The 21285-nt window shown below is 38.5% G+C and overlaps 2 protein-coding genes across 2 annotated transcripts in view; both read left to right on the top strand.

The window, feature by feature from the left end:
- LOC115881487 (collagen alpha-1(I) chain) overlaps window positions 1–16179 on the top strand; it is a 30536-nt gene extending 14357 nt beyond the window's left edge. Inside the window, exons 2-6 of the mRNA XM_030898982.1 lie at window positions 7688–7894; window positions 10956–11174; window positions 11239–11444; window positions 12182–12310; window positions 12367–16179. Of these exons, the coding sequence (XP_030754842.1) occupies window positions 7705–7894; window positions 10956–11174; window positions 11239–11444; window positions 12182–12310; window positions 12367–16095 (4473 nt within the window). The 5' untranslated portion in view covers window positions 7688–7704 and the 3' untranslated portion in view covers window positions 16096–16179. The remainder of the gene's footprint in view (window positions 1–7687; window positions 7895–10955; window positions 11175–11238; window positions 11445–12181; window positions 12311–12366) is intronic.
- LOC115881563 (basic proline-rich protein-like) lies at window positions 16126–18473 on the top strand. Its single transcript, XM_030899105.1, has 4 exons — window positions 16126–16130; window positions 16189–17970; window positions 18033–18261; window positions 18318–18473. Exons 1-4 carry the CDS (start codon window positions 16126–16128, stop codon window positions 18471–18473), a joined length of 2172 nt encoding a protein of 723 aa, XP_030754965.1.
- The last annotated feature ends 2812 nt before the right edge of the window (window positions 18474–21285 follow it).

Here is a 21285-nt window from a genome sequence, read left to right as displayed (position 1 = left end):
GGGTGTTTTTTGGCGGATAGTACAGATTTGCTCTTTGTGTAACGCACTGAACAAAAAGATGTACAAGGTGTTCCTTAATGACATTTAAGGAGGTGATTCTTGGATGTTTTTCAAATATTTCTGATTGTATATTTGATACACGTCTTCCATGCATCAAAAGGTTTTTTTTTAAATATACAAAAAAATTGGTTTATTTCTTAATTTCCTTCCAGCCGATGCAGAAATGATTTCCAGACAACAGTCACCACGTCATATTTTCAGCGATTTGACCCTGAAATAAACTGACTTTAATTTTTTGAGCAAACAAACGACGAAAAAAATCAAGAGATATAAAATGTTTAGCAATTAATTGAGATTTCAAAAATAACTTTTATTTAAAAGAAGTCAGTGGTTTGGTTTGGTACCACTTTTTTCTCCAAAAATAGCCAATGTAAACACGTTATGAAAAAAAGTAGAAAAATTTACTACCCTGCATCTTAGAAATTAGGATGTTTAGGACATACATTCATATGAACTTTTTCTCTTATAGGTCTCTCAGAATAGGTTCAAGAATCACTCCGTTAAGTATTAGCATATCATTAAGGAACACCCTGTATAAAAGCTGGACTAACTATACATTGTTTTTTTTTCCAGCATCTACAGAGTGATTAACAATGGTGGAAATATACTCACCGGCACGAAAAACGGGCACCTTAAAATTTTGATGTATTTTAAAGTTTTATATATTGTGTATGTGTTCTAGTGGACGGATTTTGACGATCCTTTAAGCAATTTGTAGCCAAATTATTTGACTTTTTAGTAGTACCTCCATCTAAATTAAAAATGAAAGTTCCCATCTGTCAATTGTACGAGGGAACACAAAATGTTGTTATTTTGGTGAAAATTCATAGCGCTCTGTGGAATATGTTAAAAAAAAAGAATTTGAAAATGTTATCATCTAGGTGAATCTTTTATCATCTAGGTGAATCTTTTCTAGATAGTTTACACTTTTTGGTTCATCTCAATAGCTTTATTTTTTTTTGGGGTTATTAGTAGTGATGGGGAAAACCGATGAATTTTAATAATCGAATACTCGATTTTCAAGCGATTTCAATAATCGAGTGATCGCTCGAGTGAAATTTCGTTCGTATTTAAAGATACGGTTTTTCGCCGTCGCCGCGCCGTCGCTTATACTCGTAACCTGCTCGTAACGCCCAAGAACAGTTAACCTAATAGGACTGCTCATTCAGCCAAAAGTGTCCGCCAGGTGCATGCGAAAATTACTCGCTTTGTGACGTCATTGTAGCCCTTGTCATTGTTATTAGTCCTTATCCGGCAACCAATAATACACACACGTGCATTATTGGTTACCGAATGCAAAACGTTCATTATTTAGTTTACACCTTATATGTATGCAGTATAGAAAATTAACTGTATAAATCGTATTAAATACTCGGATAATGCATTTATAAGAACAGCAGTTCCCAGCATCACCTTTTGCAAGCATTCTTTTTAGAGTACTTCCATATTTTGCTTTAAAATAATTAATAAACAAAATCGTGGGCACTTAGTATGCACTTTGTCACAATCCACAACACAAAATGAACGTATTTATACACTCTATAGCTCTAAAAACTTTAAAGACACCTTTTTCACATTTAAAATTGACAAAATAATTAACTCAAAATTTCTCAGCTGTTATTTTTATAAGTTTACCATAGGCAACTAATAATACACACTATCATGACAAGGCCACGAAGGCTTTGACAAGGGCTACAATGACGTCACAACTGTCAGCTGAAGCGCGGGAAGAGGCGAACGTACGTCTTATGAGGATGAGCAATCCTATTAGTTTACCGTTCTTGCGTAACGCCAAGCAGTAAGCTGCGTGCGCAGAGCGCATATTCTTTCGATGATAATGGCTAATGGCAAGCGATAAGTGACGAGCTGTGGTGACGAGTAGTTTCGCTTGATCATGCATCGAAGCCTTGTCGATGTAGGTGGTAAAATGTTGTCACGCAGTTACGTAACAGATAACGTCGTATAATTCTATAATTAACAATGCGGTCCCGATCAAAAGAACAATCTGTTGTTTGAAGATATTTTACCAAAAATACTGTTAAAATATTGCCAATCTGCAATATATGTATAGCAAATTCGCTCGATAGGATCGCTTGCGTTCGTCGCTCGTAACTCGTAACTTGCATCGATAGTTCATAATCGAGTGATGTGGGTTATTTCAATAATCGAGTACTCGAGCGAATTTATTGTAAAAAATATGAAAAAATGTTAGTGTCTTCTTCAAAAGCGACTATCTCCAACAAAAATAAAGCTATTGAGATGAACCAAAAAATAAACTATCGAGAAAGGATGTATGTACCTAGAGGATAAAATTACTTTTAAATTCCTTGCTGTCTTAACATATTCTACAGAGTGTTTCAAACTTTCACCAAAATATCAACATTTTGATTTCCCTCGTATAAATGATAAATGGGAACTTTCATTTTTAATTTAGAAAGATATACTAAAAAGACAAATAATTCAGTTACAAATTAATAAGCTATATTTTTAACTAATACTAAGCCATATTTTTAACTTATTTCCCAGTAAATACGTTTTGTGTGACCACTGGTGTATGTCCGACTACTTAATGGCATATTCACCCTATTGTGATTTTGTTCGTTTGACTGGCAATAAATTTAAGAAATTCCAATACTTATCGGCTAGAATAAATCAATCGTTTTTAAAATTTGCCTTTTCTATGTTTGGGTCACTCTATGATTTTTTTAATTGCCAATGCTGCAAATACAGGTGTCATGAACTCGCCAATGATCCGGCCTTGAACTTTCCAGTCCAGGATCTCCTGAGCTTATTATGCAGCCGTGCAATCATCACAGATAATAAAACAAATTTATTTTACAAAATAAAAATAAGTACCCATTAAATCTAAAGCTAAATCGTGAAAATACTGCATGCAAAATACGAACGGAACACAGAATGACATCAGTGGAGAGCCGGTACGGTAATATTTTACAATTAAATTTTTTTAAAGTCCCATATCGTTATTATTCTTTTTAGTATAGGAATCTAAGAATAGCAATGGAAATTAAAAGTAATAAAAAAACATTGTATGTAATTTAAATGTTGGTATACAAGGTGTTTCAAAAACATGTGCTATCACTCGTAGGGAAGTTCCTGATGTAAAAATAAGATTTATTTTTTAAGTCTTATGCTGTCTCGTTTTTTTCGATTTATTGTAATTTTTTCAAGGGCGATTTGAATGAAATTTTGAAAATCACAACATATTTTATGCTAAAAAAATGTCGACATATTCACCAGGGACGTGCAATACTTTCTTTTCTCTTGTTAGTAAAATTGTTTAGACCGTTTAATGCCGATTAAAAGTTGTATCTTGATATTTTGTCTATTTCAATCTCCTTGATGAAATAAACGTAATTTTATTAATCACAATTAATAAACTGAAAATAAAAATAGAATTAATAAATGAATTATTTAATCTTATTTATTATTATTAAAATTTATAGCACTGATGTTCAATAGTATACAGTTCATACCAAATAAACTTTTAGTCACGTGATTAAGCTTGGCCGGTACAGCGTTGTCCACTTTTATATATTTTCTTTTAATCAAAATGTTTTAGGAAACAAAAATTAATTAATTATATATATATATAAACAATTATTATTTACATCAACAAAAATCACCTTCTTAATAGCATTTAAGGGACATAAAGGACCATTACTACCGCTTTCCCGTTAAAATATTCTAATAAAGTTGCGATGAGTTTTTTACGGCTATTAAGCTATATTGTACACTTCGCACTAAAAGAGGTTCTAAGAAGAACAATGTTCGACTGTAAGGTCTGCTAGGAAACATTTTTAAGCTTAAAGTATCACAACACTATTTATTTAAACCAAAAACTCGTAATACAAAACTAAAGTATCAAAATGAATGACAATGTCAGGAAATAAATAAATAAATGCGGCAACTTGACATTTTTTACAGCCGAGTTAGTGTTGTACAAGACAAGAATTCTTCTCTTGAAAATCTCTCAATTTCTTGTCTTGTCTTGAAATTCAAGACAAGAAATTTCCAAAGTCTTGTCTTGCAGATTTCTTGAATGGCAAAGTCTTGTCTTGTCTTGCAAGACTTTTGAAATTTCTTGTCTTGAAAAAGTAAAGCCATAAAAAACGCCATAAAAAAGAAGTGTTTCAATTAACGTCTTGGGGTAGAAGTCTAGAGGAACGGTCAATGGCAAAATAAAAACACTAAATCACCACAATACACCAAAACACTTTTACTTTTACACTGGACGCGCGTTGCGCTAACCATGTTAGCATCATCAGCAGATGATTATAAACTAAGCAGTAGTTTATAATAATAGTTTTTATTTTGCTGTGTAACACCAAAGGTTCCAACCTTCAACTGTAATCAATGGCAAAAATTGAAGAAATTCTAAAAATGTATTATTTTGACGGCATGATGTGCAAACCTAGAGATTTAAGTATACACCAAGCGTTTCATCATCTGTTAATGAATTTGATATTGATTTTAATTCAATATTTGTTATGTCTGAAGACGAACATTCAGGTAGTTTTGGTAGTTGTAGTTCTAATGTCAATACTGATAGTGGTTTTCAAAATGAACTTCAAAATTATTTATCTATGCAAAGAGTGAACGATAAAACAGATATTTTAGCATGGTGGCAGAGCCATAGTGCCATATTTTCAGTGCTGTAAAAAATGGCTCGTGATTTTTTTTGTACACCTGCTACTTCTGTTCCCGCAGAAAGGTTCTTTACGAAGGCAGGCAGCACTGGTAATAAGGAAACACAGAAACCGGCTAAATTCAGAATCGGGAAGAAGTTTAATTTGTTTGAATTCCTGGATAGATGAATTTCCATAAGTTCATTTTTTAGTTCTAGTTATTAATTCTTGGTAGTTTATTATGTTCTATTTATTTTATTTTTTTTATTATGGAAGATTTGTTGTTTGATGATTGAAGTGAATTTGATTGATTGAAGTTTGGACACAGGGTGTACGGAAAGGTCATGCTAGAGTACTATTTGCGCTATTTGATACTACTTTTTGTTCGCGGAGCAATTTCGTGCATGAAAAGGAGTACCAAACGGCGCAAATAGCGTACTCAACGAACCCACCATTAGTTTCAACTACCGTGACATTTTTTTTATAATACCATTATACCAATATAATTTTGTGTAGAATACCAATTACCAATATACGGTTTGTTGCCTCGACTTTTTTTTATTTCATTCTCAACTATAAAATACTGGCTATGATAGAAAAAAAAATGAACACTGGTCAATATTAATCCCGGGTTTATACAACATTTGCATAAGTCGTAATCATAATCACAGTCTTAATCATCGTCATAATCACAACGCACTTTTAATGTGCGTTTATAGAACATTTTCATAATCATAATTTTTATATCAGTGAAGTTGGGTAACATAATTAAAGGCTAAGTTCATGGTAGATGTCAACAGGTTTATAAGAAGTGGATAGTTTAACTTTTATTATTATGACTATGATTGTGATTACGACTATGTAAATGTTGTATAAACCCGGCAACTTGCGCAAAGACCTAATTATCACTTAAAAAAAGTATCATTTCTAACTTTCAAGAAATCTTGAATTCAAGAAATCTTGCAAGACTCTTGAAATTTCTTGCATATTAAAGTCTTGTCTTGTCTTGAAATTCAAGACAAGAAATTTTGAAAGTCTTGTCTTGAATTTCTTGCAAGAGTCTTGGTCTTGCAAGACTTTTTCAAGACTCTTGTGCAACACTAAGCAGAGCTACCACCTGAATCCCCAGTGCGAAATTTAAATTCCAGTTAGTCAGCACGGCGCCGAATATGTCCATGGGTGGCAACAATGAACTTAAAATTTGCGCCCTCAATTACGTAACTAAAAGTTTAATTGATATGAAATATATCTGCATCAAATTAAAAAAAATAATGATATTTAACATAATTATAAAGCACCTCATTTTTAATAGTTTAACATCCTGTAACTTTCAAGAACAAATCGTTCTGTGGCCATCTTCACAGACAGCCAAGCGGCGCTAAAGGCACTCGGCTCCGCTGAGGTCAGTTCTAGACTAGCGTGGGACTGTGTGCGTGCTCTGAATACTTTAGGCGAATGTAGCACTGTTGAAAAGGCAGATGAAAAGGCCAAGCAAGCCATTCAAGCATCAATGCCATTCATAGGCCCAGAACCCTTCTGCGGCGTTGCAAAGGCGGTCACGAGAATGGCCACGGAACAATGGGTGGCCAACAAATTTCTAGAATGGTGGTGAAACTCACCAGGGCAGAGACAGGCGAAAAGGTTCATTGTAGAACATTCGCCAAAAGTCACGGTAGATTTGATAAGCAAGGACAGAAAGACAGTCAAAGCTGTAGCTGTAGTAGGTCCACTAACAGGGCATTGTAAGCTAAATAGGCATCTAAAACTGATGAGACTGACAGACGAAGCTAAGTATGTGTAGGTTCTGCCAATCTGAAGAAGAAACGTCAGAACACATTTTATGTCGGTGTGACAGCCTGACAAATGTGCAGTTCTCGGTAATAGGCAATGATGGACCATTGCCAGGGAGCTACATGGAGGGATTCAGTCTCCAGGTTGCTAAACTTTGTGAAAAGGATAGGACTGGAGAATGTAATCCAAGGATCAGAAGAGGACCACGATAATAGATCTGAAAAGATCGCAGTGGATCAGGCCGAAAGCCACCTTTAAGAATCTAATCTAATCCTGTAACTTTATAACTATATATTTTCGCACCCATGTTTCTATGAACTTTTTTCATATTTTTTGATGAGGAATCATTTAGTAGTTATTTAACACTTTGGTCAGTTAACAGTTAATGATATTAAACATAGTTAAAGGTTACTATTAAACTTGGATTAAGGCAAATTAATAAAACTGCGTCTATTTCATCTAGGAGACCGAAATCGACAAAATATAAAGAAACAACTTTTAATCGGCACTAAACATGTTTTGCCAAAAATGATTCATAAAATCCGAAATATATACATTTGTATATATTAAATATAAACTCAGAGATACATACATTTTTCTTAACTATGTAAAATTTCTAAGTCAGACAATCTACGACTGGAATTTCCAGATATACAAGAATGTATGGCGGAAAAAAATTATAGCTTTTAAAGTTGCAGATGACTAATATAATAATATGGCTTATGGTTTATCATTGTTATCGAAAATAGTGAACATAATGTCAAAAAATCTACAATGAATAAAATTAAAATTAATTTAAGTATTTTTTTGTAGAAATTTGAAAATGTCAATCTATAACTTACAGAATGTGGATAACGTAGGAGGAGGCAACATTGCATTCTCTCGAAGCACTAGATATAAATAAATTTCCCGAAACTGAACAAGCAAGGCACTCAAAAGTTTTTTAGTATTTTGCGGAAAATGATATTCAAGAAAAATATAAAATTTTTAACATTTTTTTTCTTACACATATATACTTACACTTATTTCTGGGACACTCTGTATTTTCATTTTTGTTGTAAATTCTCCTAATCATGCACTTTATACATTCCTTCGCACAACATTTTTACTTACTTTAATAAAAAGTTACTTCGCCCCGAAAAGCGAAATAATAAATTAATTTCTTATAATTTATTTCTCATTTATTTCAGAACTACTCGGAAACAAAATGAAACGATCACTGCTCCTGGGTTTAATAACATTAGGCACGGTTTTAGGAGATGTGAGTCATGTAACTAAAGACGACCAAGGAATTAGTAAAGCTTTTCAGTCGAAAAATCCAAAAGATTTTTGGTGGATGGCAGAAGACAGCCCACTGAAAGCATCCTACAAATATTTCAAGAAATGCTCAGCAGAAGGTAAGATTGAATCATATAAAGTACGTCTACTGGATCTATGTTTATGAAAGGAATTTCAAGAATGACACAATACTCGTATTGAGGTATGATCAATTTACTACAAGACACATTTAAATAAACAGCAACATATTTCATATTTTAAAGATCGATACCTAGAGACGTGGAACGCAACGTCTATTTTTTTCTGAGAATGAGAACAGTGCAGTCGTTATCGGTAAAATCGTTGCGTGACTTTATTAATTTTTTATTGTTTTTTTTCTTAGTTTTTTCTTTGTTATAAAGATTGTCTCAAAAATGTGGAAAAATGTTAAATAAAAACTGATTAGGTATTTTTGAAATTTCTGCATAAGTAAGTAATATTATTTAAAATATTTATAGCACGGCCATGAATTGGGCGCTAAGAGATAATTTCGTTTATCCTCTTACGGATGCCCCGTAGCTACCGAACGGATCGACGTTATAAAAATGAAACTTCTATACCGTGAGACACAGTGTGTAGAAGCTTCATTTTCATTTCGATTTTCTTAAAAAAAATAATATCTGAAGTAACGTCAATATTTGGATGAAAACTGGTGTCTGGCAGTTTTTTGACATGAGAAAATTGAAATTTGTGTCAATATGACTCCTGTTTGTAGGAGGCGCCACTTCAGGGCCGTATCTAGACCAAAATTTCGGGGGGGTTCGGCTTGGGGGGGGAGGGGTACAAAAGCTGCTAGGAAAAAAGCATAATAAAAAATCGCTTTGGGCTACACTCAAATCTTAATTGAAAATAAAATTTTAAAAAGTAACAGGTAAAAATTATTAATCTTAAAGGATAAACTGGTCTTTTCCTGGAAAAACGATTGACTAACTCTTCGATATCGATATTTATTTCTCTATGTACGCTTAATAGAGCAAGTCCTGTCAATCGCTCCTGACCTGTAGAGTTACGTAGGAAGTCCTTCAATCGTCTTATGCCGCAACCGCACATGCGGCATTTAGCGAACTCCTAGCGCTCGTCAACTACCGAACGCTCGTGATCGGACTTCGCCTTTCCATCCACACATGCGGGCTCTGATAGCAACAACATAGAGATGAGCGCTCGTTCTCGTAGCCGATCGAGTCGCCGAACTCCGACTTCCTCATCCACACACATAGGAAATCGGCGAAGCCCCGATCGGAGATCGCCGAATACCGCATGCGCGGTTGCGGCATTAGGGTTGAAAAAGACCTTTCTGGTGTAGCTGTTGACGCTGGTAGAGTTGCTAAGATCATTAATAAAATGTATATATTTGGAAATATACACTGGTTACAGTCCGATTATCGTTTCGATGGCGTTTTTAGGTCGGTCGACTGCAGGTAGCTGCTTCCATTTTTGCCGCCACAAGTCTAGTTCTGCCGCTAAAGTGTCATAGCCCAAGAATTCATTGTCTAATAGCAGAACCATAACAAACGTTAATCACGTTAATGACCAGCAAAACACACAACATTCAAAATCTTGTCCTTTCTTTTGCTGTTTTAAACACTTGAATGTTGAAAGTCGAAAATCGAAAATAACATTTGCTTTCAAAGTGGAAAAGTGAGGTTAGGGTGTATAATGTATATTCATCAATGACTAAAAATACAAGGACAAATAGCACCCGAGACCAAACTGTGACCATTCTTCCAAACAGTGCCGTGGCACATATTTTACTTAACATTGCCGCTTGAAGGGATATTTATATTTTTGATATTATATGTTTTCACTACGCCTATGGTGTATCGGGTGGTATCATACTAATTAATTACGAAAAAAAAACGTATTAAAATGTTAACAAAAGGTACATAACTAGTATCGACGTATAGTACATATCAAGTACATATAATATCAGAAAAATAATTATCGAATTCAATAAAAAACGCTAAAAAGGTGTAGGGGACTGTTTATTTCCCTATAAAACGTAACTTCTGGCTCTTTCTTATCATTGCGCCTTTTACACTTGAAAGCTTAACAAATTACCATTGTAATAAAGTTTATACAAAGTTCACTACACACAACCAACTATTAAAAATCGCCAAAATTGTCGCTGATGACCAGCTGATGATTCATTCGTTATGTCTAAAAAGTTGGCGTCTAAGGTCACAAATTCTGCTGCAGCCCGTATATGGGCGTTACATGTCCTTGTATTCTTTAGTCATTGATATTCATCCATCTTCTTCTTCTTCTTTTTTGTTTCGTTCTTACTTACTTAATGATCATTACTTTTTAAAAATTTTCGGCCATAATTTCGGGGGGGGGGTTGAACCCCCAAAACACCCCCCCCAGATACGGCCCTGCGCCACTTACATGTGTTTTAATTGGTTTAAAGAGTAATAACTTTTCGTCCGTACCTGTATAAAACTATTGAGTAAAAAAATATACATTTGCGACGTTTTATACGTAAAATAGGTCTCTTGGTAAAAATCGCTACGAGTAATGGTTCTCGAGATATTTCAAATCGAAATTATTAATACCTGTCATCACTGACATAAATTAAAAAGTTCAACAGAAACTGTTTTATCATCATTTTTGGAAGAAAAATTTATGATCAATTTAAAAAAATAAAAAGTTCCCAAATTTATCATTTCAGTCAAATAACTATCTACTCAACATGTATTTCCATTCTAAATATCTTGAGAACAGTTGCTCGTAACGATGTTTAACAAGAGACATTTTTTACTTAAAAAAACACGGAAATTTATATTTTTTCCACACGGTGGTTTTATACAGGTACGGGCTATATATATAAAAGTTATTACTCTTCAGAACAGTTAAAACACACGTAACTGGCGCCCCCTGCAAACAGGAGTCATATTGATATCAATTTCAAATTTCTCATGTTAAAAACTCCCAGACACCAACTTTCATCCAAATATTGACGATGCTTCAGAAATTATTTAAAAAAAAATAGAAATAAAAATAAACTTCTACACCCTGTGTTTCCGAAACTAAGTATTTTCCAAGACATACATTTGTACGAACTTTTTTATTTATTTTCTTCTGCAGAATATGCTGGCAAAGTTTCCGGAATACCCTGTATACTATATTTTTTTCTTTTTCCAGGTAACTGTTTAAATGAAACCGAAAAATCAAAGTCTGCTAGCTCTCCTAGTTCGAACAAAGAATTAGCTGAACCCATCGATTTACAAAAGAACATATTTCTAAGTGGTAAATTGAAAATCAAAGAAACAGAGTCCTTAATAACGTCACCCGGCAAACAATCTGTTACAATAATAAAAAACGATATTGATTTGTCGCAAAATCCTTTTCTTGCACACGCTGGTAAGTGAATATATTGTAAATTGCGTTTCAAATCAATCAGTACCTTTAATCAATATTATTCTAGCTAATGGTGACAAAGTTCAGGACGACAATGGGTTCATTGGGGTTCAGCCATCTGTACCATTCAAAGGAGTTAAAAAAGAAAATGCTATTCCGGTGGATTTGCTTGAAAATAATAATGGGTCGTTATGTGTTGGAAAGACCAAAGTTTGCGTTCCAATCGGAAAATGTGTCGATGGAGTAGCTACGAATACTTCTCGGTTCAACAAGGTCAGTTTTAAAAAAATATTTATGAAAGTAAAACCTCTGACGAGGGGTAGGGAACAAATAACCCACAATCTTTTAAGATGTTTATTTAAATTTAATTTGCTTCAAAAAAAGAAGGGAGGCGACATGTTTCGGCACTTAACAAGCAAACGTGAACCTAGGAAGTAACACCACTCGGAAGAATTAAAATAGTTGGGTTGTTAAAATTCATCTAACAATCTCTCTCATTGTAATTACAAAATATATAATTTCTCAAAAAGAAAAACCTTTCGTTGTAATTCTAAATAAAGGCCTATGCCATAATTCTCCAGACAATCATATTTTATTTTATATTTTTTTCGTTTTTTTGACTCCATCTGGACCGCAATGTGGCCCAGGACATAAACCAGGTCCGTTTGGTCAATGTATTAGTGCCGGAGTTCCGCCTAGCCGCCGAGTATCGTCGTTCGTCGTATAAGAATGTTTCTGTGATAATTGCTCTCGTCAGAGGTTTTACTTTAATATGTACTCACACTGGGTTGGAGAAGGTTTAGTTTTAAAAAAATTTATGTTTATAGCTGATTAATAACAAGAAAATCTGGGTATATTAAATCAAAAACCAGAATAAAATAAATCATTGTATGTCATTAGTTTATTAACTTTTACAGTATTTGTCTTGAAATTCTGTAATAATACATAAATATCTCACTCATATTGTAATAAGTGATTTACCGGACGTATAACGTAAATATCTATTTTAGGCCAATTTCTGTGGAGAAGCAGAAGTATGTTGTAATTTGCCAAGTTCAGATCCAAAATCTGTTCTACAGCACGTAAAGAACTTATTTACGACTAATGGAAAATCAGGTCTTACAGACCTAGAGACCAAGGTATACAATTAACTCTTTCTTAATTAGCAACCTATTTTTAAAGCAACTTATTTCAGGAACAATATCTGGGTGAATTAAACTCCCAACTGAATATTATCGGTTCGGTAAGAATTTCAACCGCCAAACCTATAAGGGCCGTTGCCTTTTATCCATTAGTTGATCCGGAAGCAGTCTCAAGCTTATCAAGCAATCTTCAATATGAAAATGATTATCGATACTCCAACCGACCGACCGAAGGTTATTTACCACCCTTTCCAACAACAGAAACTAACAAAATAACTGGCACGGAACCTGAGTGTCAAGAAGGTGAAATTGTTGGATCTAATGGAATATGTATAAGTACTGGGAGTAGTTTACATCCAACCTCTTCAGAAAAATGCGGCCCCGGACAGAAGCTGGGGCCATATGGTGAATGTGTTAGTATTAGTATTCCACCTAGCCCACCATCACCGCCTCCATCTGGACCGCTATGTGGTCCGGGACAAAAACAAGGTCCATATGGTCAATGTGTTAGTGACGGAGTTCCATCTAGCCCTCCATCACCGTCTCCATCTGGACCGCAATGTGGCCCAGGACAAAAACAAGGTCCGTTTGGTCAATGTATTAGTGCCGGAGGTCCACCTAGCCCACCATCACCGCCTCCATCTGAACCGCAATGTGGCTCAGGACAAAAACAAGGTCCATATGGTCAATGTGTTAGTGCCGGAGTTCCACCTAGTCCACCATCACCGCCTCCATCTGGACCACAATGTGGCCCAGGACTAAAACAAGGTCCGTTTGGTCAATGTATTAGTGCAGGACTTCCACCTAGTCCACCATCACCGCCTCCATCTGGACCGCAATGTGGCCCAGGACAAAAACCAGGTCCGTTTGGTCAATGTGTTAGTGCTGGAGTTCCACCTAGCCCTTCATCCTCGCCTCCATCTGGACCGCAATGTGGCCCAGGACAAAAACCAGGTCCGTTTGGTCAATGTATTAGTGCCGGAGTTCTACCTAGCCCACCATCACCGTCTTCATCTGGACCACAATGCGGTCCGGGACAAAAAAAAGGTCCATATGGTCAATGTGTTAGTGCCGGAGTTCCACCTAGCCCTCCATCACCGTCTCCATCTGGACCGCAATGTGGCCCAGGGCAAAAACAAGGTCCGTTTGGTCAATGTATTAGTGCCGGAGGTCTACCTAGCCCACCACCACCGCCTCCATCTGGACCGCAATGTGGCCTAGGACAAAAACAAGGTCCATATAGTCAATGTGTTAGTGCCGGAGTTCCACCTAGCCCTCCACCACCGCCTCCATCTGGACCGCAATGTGGCCCAGGACAAAAACCAGGTCCCTTTGGTCAATGTATTAGTGCCGGAGGTCCACCTAGTCCACCATCACCGCCTCCATCTGGACCGCAATGTGGCCCAGGACAAAAACAAGGTCCATATGGTCAATGTGTTAGTGCCGCAGTTCAACCTAGTCCACCATCACCGCCTCCATCTGGACCGCAATGTGGTCCGGGACAAAAACAAGGTCCATATGGTCAATGTGTTAGCGCCGGAGTTCCACCTAGTCCACCATCAGCGCCTCCATCTGGACCGCAATGTGGCCCAGGACAAAAACCAGGGCCGTTTGGTCAATGTATTAGTGCCGGAGTTCCACCTAGTCCGCCATCACAGACTCCATCTGGACCGCAATGTGGCCCAGGACAAAAACAAGGTTCATATGGTCAATGTGTTAGTGCCGGAGATCAACCTAGTCCACCATCACCGCCTCCATCTGGACCGCAATGTGGTCCGGGACAAAAACAAGGTCCATATGGTCAATGTGTTAGTGCCCGAGTTCCACCTAGTCCACCATCAGCGCCTCCATCTGGACCGCAATGTGGCCCAGGACAAAAACCAGGGCCGTTTGGTCAATGTATTAGTGCCGGAGTTCCACCTAGCCCGCCATCACAGACTCCATCTGGACCGCAATGTGGCCCAGGACATAAACCAGGTCCGTTTGGTCAATGTATTAGTGCCGGAGTTCCGCCTAGCCCGCCATCACAGACTCCATCTGGACCGCAATGTGGTCCAGGACAAAAACCAGGTCCGTTTAGTCAATGTATTAGTGCCGGAGTTCCACCTAGTCCACCACCACCGCCTCCATCTGGACCGCAATGTGGCTCAGGACAAAAACCAGGTCCGTTTGGTCAATGTATTAGTGCAGGAGTTCCACCTAGCCCGCCATCACCGACTCCATCTGGACCACAATGTGGCCCAGGACAAAAACAAGGTCCATATGGTCAATGTATTAGTGCCGGAGTTCCACCTAGTCCACCATCAGCGCCTCCATCTGGACCGCAATGTGGCCCAGGACAAAAACTAGGTCCGTTTGGTCAATGTATTAGTGCCGGAGTTCCACCTAGCCCGCCATCGCCGCCTCCATCTGGACCGCAATGTGGTCCGGGACACAAACAAGGTCCATATGGTCAATGTGTTAGTGCGGGAGTTCCACCTAGTCCACCATCACCGCCTCCATCTGGACCGCAATGTGGCCCAGGACAAAAACCAGGTCCGTTTGGTCAATGTATTAGTGCCGGAGTTCCACCTAGTCCACCATCACCGCCTCCATCTGAACCGCAATGTGGCTCAGGACAAAAACCAGGTCCGTTTGGTCAATGTATTAGTGCCGGAGTTCCACCTAGCCCGCCATCACCGACTCCATCTGGACCGCAATGTGGTCCAGGACAAAAACAAGGTCCATATGGTCAATGTATTAGTGCCGGAGTTCCACCTAGTCCACCATCAGCGCCTCCATCTGGACCGCAATGTGGCCCAGGACAAAAACTAGGTCCGTTTGGTCAATGTATTAGTGCGCGAGTTCCACCTAGCCCGCCATCACCGCCTCCATCTGGACCGCAATGTGGTCCGGGACAAAAACAAGGTCCATATGGTCAATGTATTAGTGCGGGAGTTACACCTAGTCCACCATCACCGCCTCCATCTGGACCGCAATGTGGCCCAGGACAAAAACCAGGTCCGTTTGGTCAATGTATTAGTGCCGGAGTTCCCCCTAGCCCGCCATCACCGACTCCATCTGGACCGCAATGTGGTCCGGGACAAAAACAAGGTACATATGGTCAATGTGTTAGTGCGGGAGTTCCACCTAGTCCACCATCACCGCCTCCATCTGGACCGCCATGTAGCCCAGGACAAAAACCAGGTCCGTTTGGTCAATGTATTAGTGCCGGAGTTCCACCTAGCCCGCCATCACCGGCTCAATCTGGACCGCAATGTAGTCCAGGGCAAAAACAAGGTCCATATGGTCAATGTGTTAGTGCCGGAGTTCCACCTAGTCCACCATCACAGCCTCCATCTGGACCGCAATGTGGCCCAGGACAAAAACTAGGTCCGTTTGGTCAATGTATTAGTGCCGGAGTTCCACCTAGCCCACCATCACCGTCTCCATCTGGACCGCAATGTGGTCCGGGACAAAAAAAAGGTCCATATGGTCAATGTATTAGTGCCGGAGTTCCGCCTAGTCCACCATCACGGCCTCCATCTGTACCGCAATGTGGCACAGGACAAAAACTAGGTCCGTTTGTTCAATGTATTAGTGCCGGAGTTCCACCTAGCCCGCCATCACCGACTCCATCTGGACCGCAATGTGGTCCGGGACAAAAACAAGGTACATATGGTCAATGTGTTAGTGCGGGAGTTCCACCTAGTCCACCATCACCGCCTCCATCTGGACCGCCATGTGGCCCAGGACAAAAACCAGGTCCGTTTGGTCAATGTATTAGTGCCGGTTCCACCTAGCCCGCCATCACCGGCTCAATCTGGACCGCAATGTAGTCCAGGGCAAAAACAAGGTCCATATGGTCAATGTGTTAGTGCCGGAGTTCCACCTAGTCCACCATCACAGCCTCCATCTGGACCGCAATGTGGCCCAGGACAAAAACTAGGTCCGTTTGGTCAATGTATTAGTGCCGGAGTTCCACCTAGCCCACCATCACCGTCTCCATCTGGACCGCAATGTGGTCCGGGACAAAAAAAAGGTCCATATGGTCAATGTATTAGTGCCGGAGTTCCGCCTAGTCCACCATCACGGCCTCCATCTGTACCGCAATGTGGCACAGGACAAAAACTAGGTCCGTTTGTTCAATGTATTAGTGCCGGAGTTCCACCTAGCCCGCCATCACCGACTCCATCTGGACCGCAATGTGGTCCGGGACAAAAACAAGGTGCATATGGTCAATGTATTAGTGCCGGAGTTCCACCTAGTGCACCATCACCGCCTCCATCTGGACCGCAATGTGGCCCAGGACAAAAACCAGGTCCGTTTGGTCAGTGTATTAGTGCCGGAGTTCCACCTAGTCCACCATCACCGCCTCCATCTGGACCGCAATGTGGCCCAGGACAAAAACCAGGTCCGTTTGGTCAATGTATTAGTGCCGTTGTTCCACCTAGCCCGCCATCACCGACTCCATCTGGACCGCAATGTGGTCCGGGACAGAAACAGGGTCCATATGGTCAATGTGTTAGTGCCGGAGTTCCACCTAGTCCACCATCACCGCCTCCATCTGGACCGCAATGTGGCCCAGGACAAAAACCAGGTCCGTTTGGTCAATGTATTAGTGTCGGAGTTCCACCTAGCCCGCCATCACCGACTCCATCTGGACCGCAATGTGGTCCGGGACAAAAACAAGGTCCATATGGTCAATGTGTTAGTGCCGGAGTTCCACCTAGTCCACCATCACCGCCTCCATCTGGACCGCAATGTGGCCCAGGATTAAAACCAGGTCCGTTTGGTCAATGTATTAGTGCCGGAGTTCCACCTAGTCCACCATCACCGCCTCCATCTGGACCGCAATGTGGCCCAGGACAAAAACCAGGTCCGTTTGGTCAATGTATTAGTGTCGGAGTTCCACCTAGCCCGCCATCACCGACTCCATCTGGACCGCAATGTGGCCCGGGACAAAAACAAGGTCCATATGGTCAATGTGTTAGTGCCGGAGTTCCACCTAGTCCACCATCACCGCCTCCATCTGGACCGCAATGTGGCCCAGGATTAAAACCAGGTCCGTTTGGTCAATGTATTAGTGCCGTTGTTCCACCTAGCCCGCCATCACCGACTCCATCTGGACCGCAATGTGGTCCGGGACAGAAACAGGGTCCATATGGTCAATGTGTTAGTGCCGGAGTTCCACCTAGTCCACCATCACCGCCTCCATCTGGACCGCAATGTGGCCCAGGACAAAAACCAGGTCCGTTTGGTCAATGTATTAGTGCCGGAGTTCCACCTAGCCCGCCATCACCGACTCCATCTGGACCGCAATGTGGTCCGGGACAAAAACAAGGTCCATATGGTCAATGTGTTAGTGCCGGAGTTCCACCTAGTCCACCATCACCGCCTCCATCTGAACCGCAATGTGGCCCAGGACAAAAACCAGGTCCGTTTGGTCAATGTATTAGTGCCGGAGTTCCACCTAGTCCACCATCACCGCCTCCATCTGGACCGCAATGTGGCCCAGGACAAAAACCAGGTCCGTTTGGTCAATGTATTAGTGCCGGAGTTTCGCCTAGTCTACCAAGTCCGCCATCTGGTCCACAATGCGGCCTGGGAGAAAGAATTGGACCTTATGGACAATGCATTCCTCTAAGACAGACACCGATTTCACCACCTGTCTCTAGGTTAGTTTTCACTTGTATTTTTAATTTTTTTATGTAATAATAATAATGATTATATTTTTTAGTCCACCCAGTACTGGACCTAGACCAACATCTCCGACCAGGATACCTGACAAAACTGGATCGGGTAGTAACGTTCAATTGACGAACTTAACTGATGCTTCTAGAATACCTGTTGGCTGTGCTGCTGCTTTGAAATGCGTCCAGGAAATCTACTGTAATGCTGACGGTTTTGTTAGTCCCGTGCCTGTTGTTTTGAGCCCTCAACAGCAGTCATTAAAAGCAGCAACGACAGTAAGAAATAGAGTATCTGTCTTAAATATATATAACAAATAATTTTCTTAATTTAGGCTTGTCGTGATCGTGAATCAGGCACAACCGGAGTTTGTTGTAGAGATCCGTATTACCAAGATCCTTGGCCGTCAGCGAATCTAAAGAATGGCATCGATGACGGTCAGTATGCTGAGGATGACTCCATCGGACAGTACCACGGAGAAAGAAAATAGAAGATTTTGTATTATTTTTTACCGTTAATAATTTAATATTCTTTGTTTGGACAACAAGGCCAGTGATATCATTATTTTGTGATGTAATTCTTGTAGTGACTATGTCAAATATAAAGTATTTAAATATAAATATAAAAATTGCTAACTTTTAAAACTGTATTAATAAAAATATACTCCCCGGCAGACAAAATTCCGACACCCTAAAAATGTCACTAAGTTTGATGGTTCATAAGTTTTTATTTTGTAATCCGATTTTTATGATTATGGTATCAGGTGTGACGATTGTTTTTTGGCAATAAATTTAAAAGACCCTATGGAAAAAATGAGACGGGCATTTTGGATAAAAAACACTTTCCTGCAATCTTAGATGTATTCCTGACATTTCGTTTTTTGAATTCTCCTATTACCTCTATTTTTTTATGAGCTCACATTTTTAAGTAAAGTATTGATTTAAGAGATTTTTTATTGTTAAAAACAATAATTTTATAATAAATTTAGTAGCGTGTAGGTCTACTTTTCGCAGCAATAACAGCTCGAGGTCTTCATCGTATCGCATGAATAAGGGTAGTTATTCTTTCTTGATCTATAGCTTATCTTAGATATAGAGCAAGAAAACCTCTTACAAGAGCTAAGGCTAGCATTAACGGAAGAATCTCTGTTAATGCTAGCCATAGGTTCTGTAAAATTTATGGTGGAATAGGACAACGACGAATAGCTCTTTAAGTTCATAGCACAAATGTTCCATTGGATTGAGGTCGGGACTACAAGGAGGCCATTCCAATCTTCATCCAGATAGTCCAACCTCATCCAGGTACTCTTTAACTACTCGTACTCCTAACTCGTTACCCCGCACAACGTGAAACCTGGCATTATCATGTATTAGTATAAACTGATTTCCAATGAAAGGAGCAAATCGAACGACCAACAAAACAAACCAAACTTCAAGGAGGATATCTTCAATATAATGGTGGGCATTGGGAGCTCCATTTTCAACAAATTCAAGATTGTAAAAATATCAGAACTTTATTTAAAAATGTGTAGCTCATAAAAAATAAAGATAATAGGATAATTCAAAAAATGAAATGTTAGGAATACATCTAGGATTACATGAAAGTGTTTTTTTTTATCCAAAATGCCCGTCCCATTTTTTCCACAGGGTGTTTTGAATTTATTGCAAAACCGAAGTTTTGATTTACCCCGGTATACCGGGGTAAATGGTGGGCTTATAAGCCCACCTAACCGAAATATATAAGCCATTAAAATAATAAAAAATAATGACAACAAATTTAGAAGTTATTAAACATCAAACTTAAGGTGGCGGAATTTTGTGCCGGTGAGTTTATAACTTTCTTTTACAGTTCTTGATAAGATGGTGAACTAAAATTAATTCAAAAGTTATCTTTTATCCTGTATTGTGTTACAATTTCTAAAAGTCTGTTGAATAATATTTGTAGAAAAATTGTATACCTTTAAAAATAATGTGATATACATTTAAAGCAATTCTGTTCATATTAGAAACTAATAGTTTAATAAATATTTAATAAAAATTGATTTTTCTGTTTATACCACATGAACTAAAATTACCGGTTTATTAATTCCTTGAGCATTCTACAGTATATCCCGGATTGTTTTTACAAGATTAAAAACTTTATTATGATTGGGATTTTGAGGAAAATGCCTTAACCAGAGAATTAACCATTTTAGAACAAGCAACATTTTTATTCAGAACGCAATTTTCTCAATTTCCTCTTGTAAAGACAATCCGGGAACCTACTGTATACGTTTTACTATAGAAAAATATTTTGACAGACAGTTAACTAAAAATTTGATAAACTAATAATTATCACTTTTAAATTAACTTATAATATAACTAATTAAATAATTTATGGTAAATTTAACAATATTAATATATTTTATTCTTGACAATATGGCGGTGTAATTTCTGAAATGCTCTGCCTTGTACAGTGAGCAATAACTGACTGAATAAAATTGAAACATTCTGTTACATCAGGCAGATGCATTTAAAAAAATATACAACATGGATTTTGATGAAAATGACGTTTTGGAAGATAATTTGGATATCTCGAAATTATCGATTATATGGATTTCCGCGAAACATTTATTTGAGGACTATAATTATAACTATTTTGACGAAATAGATAAATCTAAATTTTAGCACTTCACTTCTTTCTGATACGGACACATGGTCAGTTTTCCTATTTTCTAAATATATCCTTATATTTGTCACATATATTTGCAATTAGGGGTTTTTCGTCTGGGCTAAAATTGACATGACGGTATATTTTCTTTTTAATTTCATCGCAACCATATCCCGAAATTATTGTTAATTTAAAAGCATACAAAGAGTGGTAGAAAATGATTTTCCATTTAACAAACAGCCTATTTATAATTTCAAAACCGTCAAAAAACCTGACATTTAATAAAAAAAAGGTAAAATAAAGGTACAAATACGAATATGAAATTTGCTAGCAAAGATTTACGTTGTTGCCCAAACGTTGGGTGTTGGGTCCCAAATTGCAAAATTTTCAAAAAGAACCTGTAGCTCAGAAACGAAGAGGGCTGTGAAAATTTTGTTTACGGCATCTTCCGTTTGACAAAAAAGTGGAACAGATTTGTGCAAACCGCACCTATCTATCTTATATAATAACGGAGATACCGTATGATTTCAATTAAAATGGGATACCTTGAACATGGTGCAAATGCAACAATAATAATCATCAATTAAAATATAATCAGTGATTACTTAAATAATGTTTAAATGCAAATTGGTGGCAAACGGCCAAGTTTGATT

The sequence above is a fragment of the Sitophilus oryzae genome, unplaced genomic scaffold (assembly GCF_002938485.1).
Source record: "Sitophilus oryzae breed Bouriz unplaced genomic scaffold, Soryzae_2.0 scaffold_172_pilon_pilon, whole genome shotgun sequence".
NCBI lineage: Eukaryota > Metazoa > Arthropoda > Insecta > Coleoptera > Curculionidae > Sitophilus > Sitophilus oryzae.
The sequence above is the reverse complement of the archived record's forward strand: the minus strand, read 5'-3'. Positions and strand labels throughout refer to the sequence as shown.

Coding starts and splice junctions, on each gene's coding strand:
- LOC115881563 (XM_030899105.1), top strand. Junction 17,971..18,032: donor ATTTCACCACCTGTCTCTAG/GTTAGTTTTCAC, acceptor TATATTTTTTAG/TCCACCCAGTACTGGACCTA. Junction 18,262..18,317: donor CATTAAAAGCAGCAACGACA/GTAAGAAATAGA, acceptor TTCTTAATTTAG/GCTTGTCGTGATCGTGAATC.